Raw genomic sequence first — 22,923 nt, 5'->3', positions numbered from 1 at the left:
CGAAAATTCCGGTTACTTCAGCGAAATTTCGTTCAAAAATTCGCTTCAAATCTTTGAAATTGGTTCGAAACTTTAACATTCTATTCCTGATTAAATTTTGCTTGAGCTATGTACACACTTCAGTTTAATAGTGACTTTCATTATATTTGAACAAGCACTCGAAAGGATTCACCGACAAGTTGCTTCACAACCAGGTTATCTTGCTGTAAAAATGCCATTGCTGACAGTTAACAAGCAGATTTATAAATGCATCAATGTATTTAATTTAGAGCTGCAGTCGTAATTTATCTCTCAAACGTTTTTCTCCTGACCCAAGGGGTTTTTCTGGCATTCCTCAGATGTTTGGGGGGTCATTTGCATTTTGCTCCTTGTTAGTGTCGCTGATACCCCGAAATAGACACAGTCATATATCGAATCTGTAATATGAAAATTCAAGTTTATCTCTTATATTCACTTCTGCTGTTCACAAAACTAGCTGTTAATAACAGAAAGTCCGCTTTGTGACGATACACATAATCCAATCCTATATATTTAACCCATTCATTAGCCGTCTTTGTATATTATACTCTTATCTTCTTTCTTTACGTGTTATACAAAACATTTTAGGATCAAAATTTCGTGATCGGCTTCACCTGACAACCCTCAACTTTTGAAGTCGTTCAACATAGGCAAGAATCTTAATGTAGTAAAATTCTAAGTGGAAAGCTTAGATTTAGATTCACGGGACAATATTCGAGATTACAAGAACACCATCCCTGGAACATAATTTGAAGGGTTTGATGTGAATATCTACATTTTCGCTTGCACTTGGTTTGTTTGTTTGCTTCTTTTCCGTATCGTTTTCTAGTTGAGATTTTCAATTTTGGCTAAAACTATACTTTCTAATTGCGCATGATACTATTAAACAGCCTCAATTCATTTTCATCAGGTGCAGAGAATCAAATTCTTCTTCCTTCTTCGTGTTCAGAACGGTTACTGCTTTGCTAGGCTCGTGAACCAGTACCAGACCCCACTTCAACTTGCCGTTGTCTCGACCGAGGGGGCAGGGGTGCTAGATTCCTCAGTCGAGGGGGCACCTAAAAAAAGGACATAACAAGTGAGCAATGCATGAACAAGCATCGAGGACGGAGGAGACGACCTATTCTAAATAAGAGTGTTGCTCAGAAAGCAAGTAAAATAAAACAGTACCACATGAAAGTACTCTTCAGTAGCTTTTATTTGAATGGTCACACACTAAGGTTTCATCCACAGACTTAAAAGTTAGAACCACCTTTTACCGTATAATAAACAGTACCACATGAAAGTACTGCTCATTAGCTTTCATTTGAATGGTCACACACTAAGGTTTCATCCACAGACTTAAAAGTTAGAACCACCTTTTACCGTATAATAAACAGTACCACATGAAAGTACTGCTCAATAGCTTTCTTTTGAATGGTCACACATTAGGGTTTCATCCACAGACTTAAAAGTTAGAACCACCTTGTACAGCATAGTAAACAGTACCACATGAAAGTACTGCTCAATAGCTTTCTTTTGAATGGTCACACATTAGGGTTTCATCCACAGACTTAAAAGTTAGAACCACCTTGTACAGCATAGTAAACAGTACCACATGAAAGTACTGCTCAATAGCTTTCTTTTGAATGGTCACATATTAGGGTTTCATCCACAGACTTAAAAGTTAGAACCACCTTGTACAGCATAATAAACAGTACCACATGAAAGTACTGCTCAATAGCTTTCATTTGAATGGACACACACTGGGGTTTCATCCACAGACTTAAAAGTTAGAGCCACCTTGTACAGCATAATAAACAGTACCACATGGAAGTACTGCTCAATAGCTTTCTTTTGAATGGTCACATATTAGGGTTTCATCCACAGACTTAAAAGTTAGAACCACCTTGTACAGCATAATAAACAGTACCACATGAAAGTACTGCTCAATAGCTTTCTTTTGAATGGTCACACACTAGGGTTTCATCCACAGACTTAAAAGTTAGAACCACCTTGTACGGCATAATAAACAGCACCACATGAAAGTACTGCTCAATAGCTTTCTTTTGAATGGTCAAACATTAGGGTTTCAGACCTAAACGTTCAGCAGAACAACCTTGTACAACTTAAGAAACAGATTATATGGAAGTATTACACAACAGCTTTCAGTTGAAAGGTCGCGAATTTTGAATTGATCACAAACTAAAAAGTTAGAACCACCTTGTACAGCATAATATTATAAACGGTGCAACATGAAAGTGCTACTCAAAAGAAGTTTCCGTAAAATGAGAGCGATTTTGTTGCAGACGCCTTCCTGAATCAGTTTTACTGTTTATCGTCATAATTTTTTTACCTTCCGAAGAGGTTTCCTTGTTTTCTTTTTCCTCCTTTTCTTCATCAGCGGTTTTGTCCGCTCGGAAGAAGATTCTGGCACTGTTTAGCGAGAAGTACACCAGCTCAAACTCCTGCAAAAATGCAAGATTCACACAAGATTGTGAACAACAATCCCGTAGCTTGTTTTGTAGATACAGACAAACCGAAGAAATCAGTTCATTGAATTGTGCAAAATCCAACTTTTTACCCTGTCAAACAACTTTTATTCACCTCAAAACTTTTAATTATGAGACTGAAGGAGACAAAGTAACATTCAGGAGAGTTTGCCATAATTTAGACCTCAGTCTTCGAAGTGTCTTCTTTGGCCGCCATATTGGTTCACACATACTGTACATCGAGACGATAAACAACATCGCCTAGGTCTTGAAAAGAACAGGGAGTAAATTCTGTCACCGACCTGCTGATATGTATTCAGTCGCTTCATAGTTAAATTCATCGTTTGCTGCAGTTTCTCGTCTCGCACGGTCCCACGATTCAGTGAAGCCATTACATCAGCCTGAAAATAATTATCAGTGACATGCGAAATTTAAATTACTACAAGAGAGTATCAATGGAAAGCATAATCAAGACAGGGGCAAAAATTCCGCATTTAAAATTATTATAATCACTAAAATGTGTTACAGAAAATATTACAAAAGATACTACACAAAAGAAATATCAAACTAATTTCTTTGTATCATTTTAATAAGTAGAGGTAAAGGCATAACCCTCAAGGCAAAAGGACTTTTTCAGAGCCAAGTTAAAACTCTGATGCAGAGACATAACTTTATTATCAGAGACAAGCTTAATATAAATAACCGACAACTAGCACTGACCATTAAAAAACCTTGATGTTGTATTCTTCAACTCATGTATTTGCACGTCTGATCTAATTAACTTCGATTTTTGCGATTCGACTTCTCCGTTTTCTCCTTGAGAAAATTCACCATACAGTCGAGGCAGTGCCTAGAATCACCTCGAATTTCGCGCTAAATAATCCGCGTCCTGTTTCCAATTTTCCACTCCTTCGTCTTTGAAAACGAGATGAAACACTCTCCCTCGTATTTGATATATTACATCTTAACTTAACGGAATACGAAGATTACTTTAAAAGATCGCTGCAAATTGGGCCATCCCCTAGGCGGAAAAGCTATTAGAATAATGCCAGTGCAAACAAGAGAGCATTGATGAAGGGTAGGCCTTATTCCTAATCAATGCTATAAGCTGTATTTTTTCACCTTTTCTTTGGCATACTTGTCCTGTACAGACTGGAACCAGTGAAGCGAGTCGAATTCCTGATACTGGTCAAGCAACTTTAAAATGTACGCCACACCTGAAAGAAAAGTTTACATTAATCACCTGGTCCGTCAAAATGTACGCCAGTGTCTGTTTAACTGATTGGCTCATGTTTTCTGAATATATTCTTTCACTTCTGAGGCTCTGAAACTCTAGTGTGTAACCATTCAAATGAAAGCCATTGAGAATTACTTTCAGGTGGTACTGTTTATTATGCTGTACAAGATGGTTCTAACTTTTACGTCTGTGGATGAAACCCTAGTGTGTGACCATTCAAATGAAAGCTATTGAGCAGTACTTTTGTGTGGTACTGTTTATTATGTTGAACAAGGTGGTTGTGACTTTTGATTCTGTGGATGAAACCCTAGTGTGTGACCATTGCATTCAAATGAAAGCCACTGAGCAGTACTTTCATGTGGTACTATCAACTAAGCACTGCAAGGTTTTCCTTCAAATGAACACTACAGAGTAGTACGTTGATTCGGAGCTGTTTCGTATTATATATTGTGAAAACTTTAAGTTTGAAATTTTAAACTTAGGTACTCTTGGGAATGAAAGAGTTCGTTCGTATATTTTTGTGTAAGGTTAATTTTTTATGTTTCACCAACTTCTTTGAACAGTTCGAAGTAATGAGAGCACAAACCTTACCCATCACAAAGCCGTCATCAGTGAACGCTGCTCCGATTTTGTTTTTCTTGTTAAGCTTTTCCTTGCAACTTAACATGTACTCCACGAAGTTGAGTGTCTGCAAAAAAATATAATCTTATAAAAATAACAATAAAAAAGTCCCCGCAAACTTAACACTGGTGGATTGTAATATTTACTAATAAAGCGCAATAAAAGGTTACCACGAAATTCATGCAATGATCCTGTCCTAACACAGAGGTTACTAAAAAATTACCAACAGCTTTTTCTGATTCGGATATCAATTAATGTTGCGCTGATTTAAGTATGCTGGTTGTCACAGACAATAAAGTTGTTGTTGTCGTCGTTGTTGTTGTTGTCACGAGAGTTAATTCCCGGTAATTGATAATTAACATATTACAAGAGTGGCACAATGAGTGCTGGGGTTGTTTAAATCGAACCTCTTGTTTGGTTGGCTAATTCAGAAGACACATTGCGTTGCAAAAAAAGGTTCACCTCGTTTTACTAATGAAAGAGTTTAGCTACTCATCAGAATGCTCGAAACATAACGATACGAAACGGGGAGGGGAGGGGAGGGGAGGGGGAGGGGGAGGGGTGCTCTTTGCGTCTGAGGTTCGAGTCTCAACCTCGGATGTAAAAAACTTCTTTTTTAGAAGGAGGGGATTGCGGGTCTGTTATCAGCCTCAATTCGTTACGATAGGGATGGAAAATAAAGCAAGTTTACCAAGGGAGGGACGATGACATAGAAGTTTCTCAGATGCATGTTTTTGCTCCCTCTGAACTCGGGTGCAAACACGTCGACAAGAAGCTGAAGAACAAACAAGAACAAGCTTCAATGAAACTTATTTAACGGCAAACATGACAAGTAACATATTTTGTTATATAACAGATTTAACAGCAACATATAATTTTGTTTGTGTCTAGGAGAAAAGGTTCGTTGAAGCACGCGAAGTCCTTTCGATTCTCATTGTCCAATCAAAAACACGCACGAGCTCTCACGAGTACTTTCCGAAAATTGTCCAGCGCATGGCACCGCAGTCAGGACACACACGTTGCTTAGCAACCCTGGCGACGAAAAACGCGGCGCAGTTATTTATTGGACACGGTATTTAGTCTTCAAGGAGTAACGTGCTCTACAAATTGAGTAAGCTTATTGTAACATTTTACCTTGAAATATTCCGTTGCACCAGCAAAATTCTTTGCCAAGTCGTTTATTGCAGCGTCCAAGATCCTATAAAAAGAAGCATAAACCTTTTTCGTCAAAGCAGTGGCATTTCAACAAAAGGAACCGTCGAACAGATCCAACAAGAAAGAAGACACAAGGCTCCACTATATACGTAGAGGGAATGTACTTCTTTCTTCGCGTACAAGAACCTTCTCGTTTAAAGACATGACACTACAAGAAGTGCAGCAAGTATGCTTGAAATCTCGCACAACCGAATTGCATAACCTCGGAACTTATTTATTGTTGTTTATGACAAAACTCACTTGGAAGCCTGTTTCGATTCCTCTGATAAATTTTCTTCTGTTACCAGTTCCTCAAACGACACAATGTCCTCAAGATCAGGAACGAACCTGCAAAGGACAAATAAGAAACGAATGAGTGACGAATAGCTACTTCTATATACAATAACAATACGAGGTTAATCACAGGTGACGAGAATTACGAAAATCTAGGAGATATTGTAGCTAACCCAAGATAAAAGTGCTGGGAATATTTACGATTTTATCCTTTCCCCTAAACACCAAAATTCAGTGCCGAGCTTAAAGCGACCTAACAGCACACACTAACTTAACAACATTGATAAATTTTGACAAAGAACAATTGTTTCTCTAAATGAACGTAAGTTGAAACTACGCTAATGAAGTCCTCTCTTGGAGGGGGGGAGGGTGGGGGTGGGGGTGGGGGAAGGCATCCACATACAAACGCTTCAAGTTGCCACTGTCTCTTGTCCAAAGGCTCTCTGCTCAAAGGAAAGTTCAACTGTAAAATCAACGAGCAAGGCAAACAAATAAGGACAGGACTGTACCTGATGGCATTACTACAGCAGTGCAGTCCTCCAGAGCGAATCATACGAATGTACCCCATGGCGTTCCCTACAGAATAGGGCAAAACATATAAGTTACACAAAGCAAACAAAAACTTGCAAAACTCATATTTGTTGTTGAAGAAGATAATTATTCAGTCACACAAGCCATTCCGGAAAGGAATTCCAACAGGAGTCATGGATCGGAGTAATTCTCGCAAGATCATAAGTTCTACACTTGTTGAGAGAACTCAGAATGGTTTTTATCTACACCTTCCTCTTCAGCTCGATTTTTATCTACCCAACCTAACTCCAAAATTTCATAGCTTTCTTCAGTCTTGGGCAGTCAGTCTTTTAATGGTACGCCGGTCAAAATGTCAAAATTTCACAGCTTTCTTAGCTTTATTTCTAATGGTGCGTCAGTCATCCGTTGGCATGTGAATCTTGACTTCTTGTATTTCCTTTAACTGTGCTAAAATGTTTTTGAACTAAGCGACAATTACAAAGTGAAAGACTGCCTTTAATTTACACTTATCAAGAGAAAACTAAACGAGAAATCAAAAGAACGGGAAACTATGTTGTTACGTTACCTATCTGGCTGATCTGTCACGGGAAACTAAGTTGTTGCGTTACCTACCTGGCTGATCTGTCACGGAGTTATTACGTTACCTATTTGGCTAATCAACACTCTGAACTGATCCAGGTACGTGTGTCCGTCAGGAGTCAAACCAAGTTTGCGGATTCCTTTGTTGAATTTCTCTGCCCGCTCAAATGGGTATTTCTGATCAGACTGTTCCTTTGTTTCCTTGAAGAAACGAATATCCTACAACAACAAAAAGAGTCACAGACACAGAATATCATACAAGAAAGTTACTGAATAGAACAAACCTTTTACAGAAGGCCATAGTTTGCCTGAAAACAACTTCTCAATGTGTTTCTGTCATTTGTCCATTCCATCACAACTAAATCAAACTATCACTGATGCATTTACCAAATTTGAAAATGCTAAGCAAAATTAGCTAGTACATCCAAATTGTAATCTACTTGCATCCTCGCCAACGTTTGTCACTCTCACTCGCTAATGTGATTCTGTGATATGTCAAACACTGTTCTACAAAATTAAACCATTATTGATTGGCTTTTGTGGTCGAGGTATGGATTTTTATCTCCTCAAAGTCGTGTTTAAAACCTCGCAGCCATATAGCCACTGAAGTTTACCTTGATGAGCCTTGCCTTGATGTGCTCATCGTACAGAAACTGTGAAAAGATGAAGAACTTCTTGCGCAGAAATTGGTAAGTGAAGTTGACGGTGGTGTTCATGATTCCAGAGCCGTGTGTTCGAATGGAGTTGGCGATGTGACGGATGTTGATGGTGTTCAAATGTTTGTTGTTTGACGCCAGTTCAACGAAAATCTGAAATAATCAACGACGAAGTTAAATAATTATTAACCTTTCGTTCCTAACATTTCAATCTTGGCGTGGTTTTCGTTTACTTTAAATTCCAGTTTTCCCATTTCCCACATTTTTCTCCGCTTCTAAGAAAATATTCTGAGAACGTTCTACTCTGATGCAACGGTGGTCCCCAACAGCAGAGAGAAAGACCGGGAGAAAGAAGAGGAATTTCAAGGAGAGGGAAGAATACCTGGGGAAAGGGGAAATATCAGGGAAAAAAAGGGAATATCAGGGAGAAAGAAGAATACCTAGGGAAAGGGGAAATATCAAGGAAAAAAGAGGAATATCAGGGAGAAAGAAGAATACCTGGGGAAAGGGGAAATATCAGGGGAAAAAGGGGAAGAATACCTGGGGAAAGGGGAAATATCAGGGAAAAGAGGGCAATATTATGGGGGAAATAGAAGGTAGAAAGATTCATTCGGGAATAAAATAGATCTCGAAATGAAAAAGCCTGTGGGGGACAACAAGAAATAGATTTCACTCTCAAATCTCTATCGTTCTCTATTTTCGTTATCAGTTGCACTATAGGAAATCTGACCTGATTATTGAGGTTGTAAAGATATCGAGAAACAAATACGTGAATGTTGCGCATAATCTCCAACACGTCCAGACCCTGAAAAAAAAAAAGTTTAAATAACCACGGTTATAGAAAGAGGCAAAAAGAAGTCTGTTTTTGCCAGCAGTGACCCACAATACCAGGGGTTCCCTAATTTCCGCTAGAGCTGCTGGGTGTTTTCCTACTCACCGCTGGATTGTATGGAATGTAAGTCCATCGCAGGGATACCTTTCACATTTTGTCACGCTGCTAACCACAAGACTACGGCGCTATCCACGAATTTTAAACCGCATGACAATAGTAAAAGTGACTGATTTTAACACCACTTGCTGGACTCTTGAGGTATACACTGGAGAGTGGATCGCTCTATGTAGTCACCTGTTCAAGTGTCTGACTGGGTAAATGTGCTTCAGTCATTTCCAGGCCGTATTTCTGACTCGCTTGGTTTCTCATCTCACCATACGTCCTCCAGTCATGAAGAGCTACTGTGGTCAAGTTGTAAAACGTCGTGTCCAGGTAATGCGTCACGTGTTCTACAAAGAGAAACAGTTCAAAAGAATTGACAAATAAATGGCACCACATGAAATTACTGCTGAATAGCTTTCACTTGAATGGTCGCACACTAGGGTTTCATCCACAGACTTACAATGTAAAAGTTAGAACCAGTTTGTACCTTTGTACCTTTGTACCTTTTGTTGCCAAAATTGAGGAACTTACGTTTAATGTTGACAAACTGATGGAAGAATCGGATTGGCCTTATTTTCAAAAATTGAGAGAGATCTTTCATTCCAACCTGCATGAATGAACAGATAAAAAATTAGTCAAATCACAACAAAACGACACACCGATCATTTATATAGAATCTGAATATTCTTATTATAGATTTACAAGCACAGCACAGTTAAAATTACTTTGCTACAGTCCTGATCAAATGTTCAAAACTGACCAAAAACAAGCTTAACCGTACATAGCCAATAAACTAAACAAACAAACCAACCTTGAAAGGATTTCTGTCATCTAGCTGCAAATGCTGATGAATGTGAAGTCGTAGATCTGTTTCAATGTCACGGCACAATGGTTGAAGCAAGTGCTGGCCGAAGAAAAAAGAAAATCAACTTTAGGTTACGCTTGTCCTGGCCATCCTGCTACGCTATGTCATGCGACCCCTACAACTATGCCATAACACGAAATCACGCAAATTTGGAAAAATCAGTTACCCTATGCCACACTGGATCACCCTGTTTTAAATAAAGTCGTCACACGAATCAGGCAATTTTGGCAAAACCAGTTACCCTATGCCACACTGTCTCATGCTGTTTTCAAATAATCTTGTCACATGAAATCACGCAATTTTGGCAAATCTGTCACGCTAGGTCGTACTGCTTAAAACATACTTTCAAGCTAGACACGCAGTTATAAACAGTGTTGCCAAACTACGACGTTTGGGTATACTCACTTCATTTAGCGTGTCACCAATTTCTTTCTCAAACAAGTCCAGCATAACCTGCGGCGACGGCTCGTGCTTCACTTGCTGGAGGACTGGAACACAGTCTCCTAAAGCGGCAATCATGTACTGAAGGAAGAAACGTAAAAGTTGAAAAGACAGGCCACTTGGTTAAACAGGGCATACGTAGACGATGATGAATGACTCAAAGAAACTTTTGTCACGAAATGTCCTTACTTATGTGAAGTCAGGATAAACTGAACGCTGTCTTTTGTGACAAGGGCTAATGGATCAGAACCTTGTCAAAAAATTATTAAATGGAAAAGACCACGGCAGGCAGCACTAGCCTGTGAACAGGATCTTTAGTTAAGGATGGAACGAAGAGAAAGCCGAAGAAAGAGGCAGCCAGTTCCTTCTCAGCCCATCCAGCCGCGATCAGACCCTTCCAGCTGGAGCCTGTTCACAGGCTAGCCAGCATTGGAAATCTAATCAACTGCTCCGTTACTCGTCTATATGTAGGGAATCCTGAAGCAAATGAGTGGCTGCGAGAGATTCCATCTGCCTGTGTAGACGCTACAATAGCCACTGGACCCATTCCCCTAAAAACTCGGTCGTGAAACAAAATGGCGGCGTTTCTTGTGCTATTTTCGAGATTTCGTCAGGGCAAAGAAAATCGAGGATTTCATCAATTCGAAAATGTTTTCCGCAAAAGTATTTCGAATTACGAGAAGATCTGTTTTGGTGAATTGTTTTAGCGTTAGGAGTACTATAGGGAAACAAAGAGTTTGTGCTAGTTAAAAGGGCTTACATGAATTCGATGAACATCTGTAGCACTGTCATACAGATCATCCAAATAAATTGGAAACACCACCTCCTACAAAAGAGATAAGGGAGCACTATTAGCTGTATTTAGGACTGAAGGGTTACATAGAATTAGTATTGCCTTAGCCTGTTGAAACGTTCACATGAATCAAATTGCTCTAAAGAGCAACCGAATCATGAATTCATAGACTAGTTGATCCAGAGTTCAACAGATTCACTTCAGAATTACCGCAAACAAACTGACGAAGTACAAATTGAACTAACCATAAAAACGAAGGGAGGAAGCGACGGACGGACGGAAGGACGACAAACGACCAACAACGAACGACGAATGATGAACGAACGGCTAATCGAATGATCCACTGGCTCATCGACTGACAAACTGACATTACCCCCCCCCCCCCTCCCCCTACCTTCGCCACCTCACTCTACGTTTCACTTTCATCACTTTCCCTCCAACAACGGAGAGGAATGTCCCGAGTAAATGTCTCGAGAAATGTCCCGAGTGAGAAATGTCCCCAGCCCTCTTCCCCCCCCCCCCCCCCTTGCCCCCGCCACCTCGCCCCACGTTTCACTTTCATCAGCTTACAAACGTCTAAAAAGATCTTGGTTAAGATGATGAAAAGGAGGGGACGTTAGCTCTCCATTAACAGAGAGAAATGTCCCGAGTGAAAGATCCTAGGGGAGTTTTCACCCGATATACCGTGATACAAATTCAACTGAGTACTGAAATACATCAACTTGCCCTGTGCCAGTGAATGAAGCTGCAATCACACGCTTTCCTGACTCTTCCTCTCAGATCACTGATGAGATTTATTCGTTTCATCACACTGGTTAAACTGGCCATCTCATCGTCCCTAAATGATCTCTGTATGAAAATCAAACACAACTTATTTCAAAGTGAATGGGTGAAGAACTATCTCTGAAGAGGGTGAGACATTATTTATTACAATACAAAGAACCTCTTTTCTCCGGCCTCTGAAATCCTTACGGAACGAATGCGAAAAAGGCGCGAAAGACTCGCAGCGCAGACGCAAGTAGCCTGGGCTCAGAGCAGAAAGCACTGTTCACACTGGGACCCACTCCACTCTCAGTTTGTGCTGCACACAAACAAAAGCATAAAATATGCAGAAAAAGGAACTCGGACAAACATGCAAAATGCACAGCAAATGTATTTGTAGTACTCCTGTAAGTGCGTAGAATTAATTTACAGAGCTTCTGGCCCTCTCCACACTACGCCGGAGAAATTTGAAAACGGTGTTTTCACTCTCAAAAAACGCATCAACTGTTTTCCATCCAAATCACGCCGAAGAAATTTGAAAACGCAACAATCACCGGTCATTTTGGATTTGTGTTTGAGAAAAACCCGGGCAGTTAAATCACATGATTATCGCGATGCCATCGTTTTCGAAAAGCTCCGTTTTCAAAATGCTTTCTGTCCACACTAAGACGCAAAGCTGGCGTTTTCAAATTTATCCGGTTTAGAGAGTATTTTCGAAAAGCTCCGTTTTCTGTGACGGATTAGTGTGGATGGTAAGCCTAACCGTAGAATAAACCAGTTGCGTTTTCAAATTTCTCCGGAGTAGTGTGGACGGTGCCTCAGAAGAGTGTACCATCCACAAAAATGTGAAGTACAGATTGTCGTCATGTATACATGTCTATTCTATGTACAATCATGATCAACAGATACAAGTGAAAAGACATACCATTTGTGTTCCGACATGAAGGCCCAACATGGTGACAAGCCTGCGCTCCTTTGTTGCTACAGTAGAAGAAATCACAACATCAGAATTTTTATGTCGCGAGCAAAGAGAATAACTAAAAAAAAAAACGTCCCGTCACTCTGAAGAACTCTAAATTAAAGATTAGCAGGTTCTACGTCATACCCGGACCATTCAGGGCATTCTGCACCAAAACAAGAGCTGCCAGCACATCCTGAAACACAAAAATAAGTTATTAACAACAATTATCCAGTGTCTCGAGTCAACAACGTTTTCTTCAGTTTTCATAAAAGTGTTTAGAAATCTCTGACTTTAACAAGAGTTTGAGGCAATTCTTAAATACAATAGCACTTACAAGTCGTTTGTCTGTGTACTTCCTGTCTGCTGCGATACGCTTCTGCAAAATGAAGAGTAAATAACGTAGTTAAGGCCCAGTTCATACGTCGCATTTCTGCCGTGTCGAATTCAATTCAATTAAGTGCGGCAGAAATGCGACTGTCGATTCATACGTCGCACTTATGTCGCACTTAATTCAGAATTTGTACTGTCGGGTATATCGGCCAGCGGAAAATGTTTCAAACGGAGGGTATTTAATATGGCGGACGAAAATACTGCGCGACGAAGGACTTTAATTTTGCGAAAAATTGACCGCCAATGGAACGAGAAGGAGAAGGCTGACAACGGAGCAGTATGTGTTACAACATGTTCAGGTTGCATTGGGTCGAGAATGGCCAAGTTTCCTCTTTTTCTTTGACGGGAAAACATTTACGCATGCTCAATACATCACTATAATGTATGCATTAGATTCGACACGGCAGAAATTCGACGTCTGAATCGGTGTCGCATTTCCATCGGATAATGCGACAAGACCAGTCGAACGTGCGGCAGAAATGCGGCAGCCGATTCAGACGTCGAATTTCTGTCGAATTTAATTCGTTGAATTGAATTCGACACGGCAGAAATGCGACGTATGAACCGGGCCTAAGTTCGCTTATAAGGCACATTTGGCTATAAGGCCCATCCCCAACTGTGCAACTCGCTTGTGTTAAGTTTTCAAACTGAAAATATCACTGAAATATTTGGATATCAGACGACCTATCAACTGAAGAGAAAGGTTCGGTCACTGAGGTGATTAATACACTCCTGAAACTGTTTAACTCCGAGCAGGTAAATACTGCACTTAAAATGGTCCAGACAAAGTGTAAAAATAAGAAATACATATCTCTGCATCAATACTGAGGCCTTATGCAACGAGGAAGGCAGCATCAATAATGAGGTAATGAGGAACTTTACATGTATTTTACAATGGTGTGTTATTTGCTGTAGTAAGATGTACCAACATTACCTTAGCAGTGTCAATACAAGCTAACGCCATAAACGTCAAATGTTGGATCATGTGATTAACACTCTCAGCTATAAGCATACTGCGCCGGTGAAACGTGTGCTCAATAGCCTGTAAAAAAAGAGACAGAATATTACTCTGGCGATGTGGCCGGATGGTTAGGGCACGGGACTCAAAATCTGGAGGTCACGGGTTTAAGTCCTGCTCTGACCACTTAGCTGGAGTTGATCTCGGTACGCCCCAAGTTCAACTCCTCGGCTACGCTCGTAAAATAGCGAGCTTGTTCCCCATCCCCTCCCTGTCAGTTGGGGGGCTAATAATAAATATCTATTGGTGGAAATCTACTAGCGTTCTATAATGAATGCTGTTCTCTGATTGGTTACGCTACTCACTATCTATTCTGTTGTAGATAGTGAGTAGCCTAGGTTGTTAACAAACTGGCGACCGCTTCTTTGCATTTTGGAAGTGTCTGTGAAGAGGATTTAGATAAAGTTTTGAATGACTAGTAGATTTATACTAAAACAATTAGATTACTTGCTCTCGATTTCTATACCTAATAGTTGACTCGGGCTGCGCCCTCGTCAACTATCACGCGATAGAAATCTCGAGCTCATAATCTAATTATTAAGTATAAGTACTCGATGCGTGCAGAGAAAGATAGCTGTTGATTGAAGCAAACAATCTATGACAGGGTTAGGGTTATGCCACATTAGATTCAGACGTTCGGTGTACTATACATTACACAAGCGGTCATACAAACGACTGTATATTTGACCAAGTTCAAAGGAAATGACTTGCAAGTTCAATAAGCAACTTATTTGTCTTCTAAAATATTTGTCATTTATCTATCTTTCAACAGCTCGTAGCTGTTTTCTACCTCTGGGAATGGAGAGTGGTGATCTTCGCGACAGCACGATATCAGCATCGACATGTTATGATTAATAAGGTTTTGCAACGTTTCATGTTGTTCCATCTTAATTTTCAACGCTAAATTTAATTTTGAAAATTTACACTTCTGCGAAACAATAAAGCAAGCAATGACGAACCAATAGGAAGTTAAGGTTTATACAGTAAATGCCCAACACATTCACACACATAGATGGAACTGACAGTTCTTAACGAAACGCTCACCTTGAGAAGTTCCGTGAGCCTGCATAGAGCCAACACAGCAGCCTTGGTCAGCGGTTTGGACAGTACCAGATGCATGTTCATGATAGTGCGCACCAAGTGACTCACAGTGTGTGCAATAAGGACACCCTATTAAAACAAAAAAGCACCATGAAAAAAATGAGTGCTGGTGAAGCCCATGTCGTAATTCTCTGGTCCTGTAGACTGGAACTGAACATACCTTTATAAAGAGGACACAGCGTGCATTGAGGTCATCCACCAAGGAACCTCCCTTGGTCAGAGCTGACTCCATGTGGACCATCCATGAGCTGACCTGCATCTGGTAAAGCTGTGCATCTCTAGATAGCCAAAGACGATTAAATAGTAAAAAATCTCTTCAGTTTTCAGACCTTTTGTCCAAGTGGCGTGGGTACAGTTTTGCAGTATAAAGAAGAAGCTACAGTACATGCTAAATGTAACCCCCCCCCCTTGAAAAGGGGGGTGCCCTCTCCCAAATAAATGACATGATCAGATTTTTGATTGATTTTTCTTTACAAATATTAAAAGATTTTCTGCACGAAGAGGGGCACTGCAGGAGTTTAATATCCCAACCTGAGGAAACTACAGCTGCAATACTTCTCTTTATTTCACATTATGGAAGCCGCAATAAACTCTGGCATAGTGGGTATGATGACTAGGATAAAGCTTTCATCTTTTAGTTTAGAACTGATTGCTGTTTGATTTTGTAGACTAGAACTAGATAAATGACAATTACAACTCAATAGAAAGTAAGGATGACAAATACATGCAAAAGGGGTGGCAAAAAGTCCTTCAAAAACTCTGGGACTCACAAAATTTAGTTGAATTTGATGGGTTTCACATTCTTGTTATGTGTGTCTTGCAGTCTTGAATTTTTTTCATGAAGCTGTCTTGGAGTGTCGATTTTTCGCAATATTGAAAGTTTCCACGCTACTTTCAGATTCTCCCCCCCCCCCCCTTCCAAAAAAAAAAATAATCCTATATTGTCTGAATTCCACAAAACTTTCCGCCTGTTCTAGAATATCACAACATACATATAGTGCTATTAATAGTGAATTTCCAGCTCCAGGTAGTTCACAGAAGCTGGCCAAAAGCCCTAATAAGCTACCATAACCAACAGAAACGTGAATGCCTCACTCTCGCATTTAAAATGTACTTTGAGGTATCAGTCACACAAATGTCTCAGGCTCGCAAAGAGAAACATTAACTTCGTCTTGCAGTTTCGCAAAGTCTTGCATTTTCCATTCGCCATGCCACCCCTGGTATTTAAAATTGACAACATTATTTTTATCTCACCTGACCAAGTTTTGAGTGCAGCTCGTCAAATACTGTTCCTTGGAGGTCTCCATGGAAGCTTTTTGTTTCTTGTCAACGATTTTGTTGAGATGAGGAATTCTTCGGAGGAGAAACTCGTTTGGGAAGAACATGATGTCACCAGCAAGATGGACGGCTGGTACCTAATAATGAAAAAAATGTTTTCAGCAGTGATCTGCTTTTAGTTACTTTCTCTTCAGGATGTCGGCAAAATGGATGGCTAGTGCCTTTGGTTAATGAATAAGAAATTCAATATTTTAGTTGCAGTGATCTGCTTCTAATTTCTTGTCAAGGTCTCAATCATATTAGCCTCCTACACGGATGCTCTTTGGGCCTGTCACGCAATCTTCCTTGCCCACGTTTAGATTACGTCACAAGTCCAAAGATCACCTGCTACAGGTCAGGCTACAATCATACAGTGTACATGTTATGAGAAAAAACAATCATGATAGCCACAAGAAAGTTGTCTTGATTGGAAACATACTAACAGCTCCTGAATTAAGATCAAAAGTTTATTTACTGTATGCCTCACTTTTTTGTGGATATCCCACAACTTGCTGAAGAACTTTTTGTCGATTCCTCTGTAAAGCTGAAAGTGCAGGATAAACAATCCAAGAAGACCAACAAGTTTCTGTCGCTGATCGACTTCATGGGGTTCACCTGAGATTAAAGGCAAAAAATTACCAAAGTATTAGTATGCTGTACCCAGTACATACATGTGGAGGCACAGCAGTCGGATTGAAAGCATGCTCGAGTCTGGATCGAGAGGTCAAGGTTGGAGCCGTGCCTGGAGTCACTGCATTCCTGTGAATTTAATGCTGGGGGCAACCCTGCAGTGGAATAGCATCCCATCCAGAGAGGACCAGGGGAGAGGAGGTAGACTGAAATACTCATAGTCCCTTAATGCCAAAGAAACTGGGATAATTATGCTCCAGCTGGATGGGCCACAGGCCTGACATGGTCTTTACTAAGTACATGTACACGGTATATACACTACTATTTTTTTTGGAAAACACAGCGACAAAAAAAAGGGAAACAAAAACTGGTTTACTCTGATCATCAAAATGTAAGTTCTCTCTACTTGCGCCATCATTGAATCAACAGCTTGTGCTAGCTCTGTGTTTCTATCGAGTTAAAGAAACACAATTTTAAACCAATCTGTGTATTTTCGTAAGGCTGTTTTCTAATGAGAGATGATGTACAACTACATGTACTGCAAGACATTGGCAAATTAAGCAGGTGGAACGACAAATAATCTTAAAATTAATCTTTTCACTCCCAGGATTGATGGATACATGTATGTAAATTCTCCTCACAATACCAATGCATTTTCAACCAGATAGAAAGATATCATCAACTTTGAAATGTTTTTTCAAGTCACCAGTAAATCCCCAGACTAACTTCAAATAAAATTTATAGCAGTGTACAAGGATAATTTGTACTCAGATCTTGGGAGACAAAGGGTTAAAGCATTAGTTACACCCCAGGAATTAGAACTGAAGTTGAATCAAACATTGGGAAGGTTTTCCTAACTTGTCACGTACAGTACCCAAGCTCATATAGGGTACATACTCATTCTTGTATCGAGACTTTGAAAGATGACTCGAATGTTAAAGAGGAATTCCTCAGCAAATTCATTATTTCTGGCCACTCTGACATACTGACTTTCAAATGGCTGTTCAATACAGTTCTGCAAATAAATCATTAATAAACTGATCAGAATAATAATAACAATAACAATAACAATAACAATAATAATAATAATAATAATAATAATAATAATGAACACTTAATTACTTGTCGTGATTAGTTTACATGTAGTCTCCTCATACAGGCAGCGTTTTTTTGTTAGTTAAAACAAATTAACTTAGCGTACCTGCAAAATAACACCATCGAGAAGCTGCCCCTCTAAACTCATCAAGAGTTTTTCAAGTGGACGTAGCTTTGCTTCTTCAACACCAAACATAGCAGTGTTGTGGTAAACTGATTTGATCATTCTAAAGTTCATGTAAAAGAAAAATGCAAAGTTAACACATTAACCTCTTGATGACAGAATTCTGTCCCAAAACATTTCTGCCAACAAACCAATAGCCAACAAAATGACGAGGAGAGATTAACATCTAACTTCTTGTTACAATATCAAGTCATTGGCCAGCAGATACACAAAATCATTTAATTATTATAACTAATTAGTTACAGAGAGCGGTTTTCAATTGAGTGTCGTAAAACCAAAACCAAACCAATTACTTACCAATTAGCCAATCAGCCAGTCTCTATCCGTAGTAAAACCAAAACCAAAACTCAAGTAATTGCCTTAGAATTACACTGTCCTTTCAACACTCAATTGAAAGCCGTTCTAATTAAATTACTTAATTAATAATTTGAGTACCATTATTTGGAAACAAGTACCTTCTGTACTGTTTCCAGTGTTCTTTTAGAGTGTGACTGGCATCAATAATCTCATCCAAAGTGATCAGAACCCCAATGAGACCAGCAAGATGTTCATATACAGTCTGTGGAAACAAATAGCTTTGATGAGTTCCATATAAGAACGAGCAGTAAATTTCCACCATTGAGCACAGTTGTTTCTGATTGAATTAACTGAGGAAGGAATGGTACAGTTTGATTTGTAAAAGAAAATATAGGTGGATTCCACAATTTTAGAACAGCTCTCCAACATACGATATGTCTAAGTCAGGGCTGTCAAAAAGGGCTGCAACCTGTAACACCTGTTACGGCTGAGTATGTTTGATGTTACAGGTGACTGGTGTAGTTGATAAAATTCACCCATAAAGTAACAAGTTTGCTACGGGTGTGAAGATCAAGGCTATACAGGTGATTTAAAACTTAATTACAGCCCTGTTAAGTAATATACAAGTGTACAGTATCAGTGGCAGATCTAGGGGAGGGGCCCGGGAGGCCCACCCCCCCTTATTTTGGAAGAAAAGCTAGCAGGGCAAGCAACCCCCACCCCCCTTAGCTCAAAGTCTAGATCTGCCACTGAGTATAGACCCTTTGCACAAGTGGTGCCTAAATCTGCAGTACAATACTTTATACATCCTTAGCCTCACATTCATGTGAAAAATCCTTGGTCTGAAAACATTTACAAGCATGAAGCTAACAATGTAAAGTATTGTTATTCAAATTATGCAAAGGGTCTGTGTTTCAGACTAAAAAAACCAAGGGCTAAGGAGACAGCATAGCTGAGTGGTTACGTTGCCACACTTGAAATCCAGATGTTGCAAGTTCAAGTCCTGCTCTGACCATTAATCTCCTTGGTCGTGCTTCTAGATAGCCAACTGGGTCTGCCTTGGGATTTTTAAGCCTATTACAAGTATGTATACTTTTTATTATTTGTTTTTGACATGCCTGAGAACTACATTTCAGCTACGTGTACACTGTAGGTGTAGCAAAACACATTAACCACTTTTATTAAGAATTCAACATGTGATTTCTTTTAACATATTTTTAGGGGGCAGAAAGTAGTTACCGTAAAATGAACTCCTGTTACATCCATGACCTTGGGGCCATCTCTAACAAAAAAAATTCAAAATCGCATAAGATATGTATACATGCACTATATCAAGAACAACTGACAATAATACTGGGTAACTGAATTTCTGATCTTCTGCAATTTTTTTTCTTACCTTGAATACAAAGAAGCCAGCTGTTGAATCACATTCTTGACAACTTCATAAGAGCGTGTCACAAAACTAGAAACTTCTTGTAGTAAAGGTAACATTCTTCCAAGATGTACTTGATTGTCACCCTCTTGGGGCTGGTCTTTGTCACCACCTAAACAATCCACTATACTTAAGCATTATATCTATTAAGTTTACTGTTAGACAATGACTGATGATTTTACAGTTCATACACATGTATTTTGTCATTTTTAATTTTATCTTGTTATTGATTTTTTACATATTGCTTTGTATATATTAGAGCCGTTTTCAATTGAGTGTCGTAAAAGCAAAACCAAACTAATTACTTACCAATTAGACTACTAAGCCAATCACCAACCGTAGTAAAACCAAAACCAAAACCAAAGTAATTGCTTGATTACTTTCAACACTCAATTGAAATTTATAATTCACATCGTTCCTCGTACTTATCATTCTATATCTTTTACACTTTTTTAATAGTAATAAAAATTTGATCTCCCAACATTAGTATGGGATTGTAATAATATTGCAAGCTATAAGGTCTTGACATAAAGTTTTTAAAACTTTATGTTTTTTTTTTTTAAAGTGATTTTAAGTGTGTTGGATGTGCATATAAGACTTGATGTGTTGTTGTTCTAAGTATGTGGAAAATCACGGTGACCATCTCAACAGTTCAGACCAATTAAATATACAAGTATTTTTAATTAACAATGCTGAATTCCTCTTTTTCACATACCAGCTTCTTCATAGAGTAGCAGAGGAGTGTAGAACTTTGTAGTGGCCTAAAACAAGTATTATAGTTTATTATGAATTATAATTATTAATTATGTATTTAATTATTAACAAATTAATGATCAATAACATCTGTCCAGAACTCATCCTGCCCCTAGAGGCAGCGTGGCCCACTGGCTAGGGCGCCGGACTTGAAATCCGGAGGTCGTGGGTTAAAGTCCTGCTCAGACCACTAAGCCAGAGTTGTTTCATGCTAGACCCTATTTCAACTCCTTGGCCATACTTGTAAATAGTCAACTGGTCTGTCTCCTGCCAGATGGTATTTTTAACCATGTTATGTTCATTTGCATTATTGGTTCATCATTTGGTTTCATTGGTCCTGAAAAGCCCCATTTGGGAAGTGCTCAATTACTGGTAATATGTTTATTTTATTATAGGATGTGAGTTCAACTGCATATTACAGGTTTTCCCACACTACCAATTTTTAATCTGAATTCTCTCATAGCTTACAAGTACCTGTTTCACCTGGATGAAGATAGATGCAATGAACAAACTGAATAATCTACCAAAAGAAATCATGGCAGTGCACTGGACATCAGACCTTTAGATCTTAAGTCTGATATGCAATCCAACAGGCTACCATATCTTGTTCCTAATTACAGGGGTTTCAATAATGTTTTAAACAGGAGGGCAGCTTGTTTTCACAACCAGGCAAAACTATTTCTAATCTGATTTCTTTGTCAGAAACACTTTCCACTGGATAGTCCAACCATGCAGATAAAATTCAATATCCTCAAAGCAGGTCAATTTGCCTGGTCCCCGGCCCTTAATGAAGACTTGGTATAATGAGATAAACATTAAACATGTTCAGCACAGGTTTGCACTAAGTTAGATAGCAGATCTGTAATAAAATTGTTGCTGCTTATGTTGGTTTTGCAAAATCTCTTACCTCATGTTTCAGCTGGTCCATTTCCCGGCACAAGGAAGCGAATACCATGACTACTTTGTTGAAAACCTTAAATCAAACAAGTACATGTATGCTAGGTCACACTGTAGTTAACAACAGAACTTTGTTCTAGTAATGAACTGTTATTAACTGGATCCAGTGCACACATAAATTGCCATTAATCATCTGGTCATTGTTTCATCCACAATGTCACATAATTATGTGTTTTATTTCCTATTGTTAAAAAGGAAATTCAATCCATCAAACCTTGTTGTCTGTCTTGATGAGCTCCAATAATCTGGACTGCTCGTATGGCAAAGTCTGGTCAAGTGAAAACATCATTTCATAAACATTACATAGTTGGGTATAGACCAAATTAAAAAAAAAAAGAAATTAATAAGCTGTTACATGAATAATAGTGATTAATACTATTATTATCAGAATCTACTTAATTGTATGTTCTCAGTAACTTATATTTGGTCTGCAAAGACAAATGCCATGTAAAATTATAATGTTACACATCCTGGGAGACTGGAGCTTCATTTTGTTCAGTTTCAAAAGAAAAAAATATATGCATTGGTCCAATAATCACTATCTCAAGGTCAATGCAAACAATCGGAATGCAGACAATGTGACAAAAAGAAGTACTGGGAACCACTAAGTGAGGAGTGGGGACAGTGGCAGATCTAGGGGAGGGCCCCCCTGTTTTTGGTTAAAAAAAAAAAAATTGCAGAGGGAGGAAAACCCGGCAGAGCAAGCCAAACCCCACCCCCCCCCCCCCGACCCCCTTAGCTCGAGGTCTAGATTCGCCACTAGGGAAATTGGTATACAAGAGACAGGAAGTGGGACATTCTCATACCCCTCTAGCTACCCCTACCTAACTCCCTTCACCTCCCTCATCGCTGAAATAGAGCCATAATCAAAACACAAGATCGAGATAACTTGAACAGGTTTCCTGTCGAATTTTACGGGAGTTTAGAAGTTCCCCCCCCCCCCCGCCCCACCACCCCATCTCCTCCTCCACCCCCGTACTCTGTCACTCTCACCCCGGCGGGTATATGTTTTTAACACTACAAACTTCAGGTTTTATGCACTATTAATCACAAATCATTATCCAAAATGCATTTCATTTTTAAATCACCGCGTACGCACTTGCAGAGCGATGGGATCCAAGCTAAAGTCCCAAGAATCTCCAACAGAATCGTCCAAAGCATTCTCGATAGCTTTCAATTGCGACGCGTATTCCTCCAAAAATTGGCCATACTTCCTCAACTGCGCTTCACCGACGATTTCTAAAGACAGCAAGGATTACGTTAACATTTACACATTTATAGTGCACGGTTATTTAAAGAGATCAAACTTACTCAGAGAACCGTCATCGAACGCATCCAAGTGCCATCCTTCCTCCATCTTGGAATCATCACGTGATAAACAAATCTGACATT

At 39.3% G+C, this 22,923-nt stretch overlaps 1 protein-coding gene across 1 annotated transcript; it reads right to left on the bottom strand.

Annotated features, from left to right (window-relative positions):
* Positions 1 to 289: 289 nt before the first annotated feature.
* On the bottom strand, positions 290 to 22,923 carry LOC145460552 (WASH complex subunit 4-like). Its single transcript, XM_081445401.1, has 36 exons — positions 22,843 to 22,923; positions 22,631 to 22,770; positions 21,746 to 21,799; positions 21,482 to 21,547; positions 20,537 to 20,582; positions 19,786 to 19,933; positions 19,629 to 19,671; positions 18,548 to 18,651; positions 18,015 to 18,135; positions 17,711 to 17,828; positions 16,671 to 16,798; positions 16,121 to 16,281; positions 15,027 to 15,144; positions 14,810 to 14,935; positions 13,682 to 13,789; positions 12,692 to 12,733; positions 12,502 to 12,550; positions 12,322 to 12,377; positions 11,361 to 11,483; positions 10,602 to 10,667; positions 9,806 to 9,922; positions 9,347 to 9,439; positions 9,067 to 9,142; positions 8,728 to 8,882; positions 8,332 to 8,406; positions 7,560 to 7,754; positions 7,011 to 7,164; positions 6,345 to 6,411; positions 5,803 to 5,889; positions 5,482 to 5,545; positions 5,039 to 5,122; positions 4,318 to 4,414; positions 3,612 to 3,706; positions 2,792 to 2,890; positions 2,354 to 2,465; positions 290 to 1,076 (listed from the first exon to the last, which is right to left on the bottom strand). The coding sequence occupies exons 1-36, from the start codon at positions 22,886 to 22,888 to the stop codon at positions 1,015 to 1,017; spliced, it is 3,495 nt and encodes a 1,164-aa protein (XP_081301527.1). The 5' UTR covers positions 22,889 to 22,923; the 3' UTR covers positions 290 to 1,014.

The sequence above is a fragment of the Orbicella franksi genome, chromosome 11, assembly GCF_964199315.1.
Source record: "Orbicella franksi chromosome 11, jaOrbFran1.1, whole genome shotgun sequence".
NCBI classification, from domain to species: domain Eukaryota; kingdom Metazoa; phylum Cnidaria; class Anthozoa; order Scleractinia; family Merulinidae; genus Orbicella; species Orbicella franksi.
This window is presented reverse-complemented; position numbering and strand designations above follow the sequence as displayed.

Excerpts from the sequence above, each read along its gene's own strand:
- LOC145460552 (XM_081445401.1), bottom strand. The coding sequence starts at position 22,888 with ATGGAGGAAGGATGGCACTTGGATGCGTTCGATGACGGTTCTCTGA. Across the intron at positions 17,829-18,014 it reads TCGATGGTGTTATTTTGCAG|AACTGTATTGAACAGCCATT; the intron begins GTACGCTAAGTT and ends ATTTATTTGCAG. Across the intron at positions 16,799-17,710 it reads AAGTCTCGATACAAGAATGA|GTGAACCCCATGAAGTCGAT; the intron begins GTATGTACCCTA and ends CTTTAATCTCAG.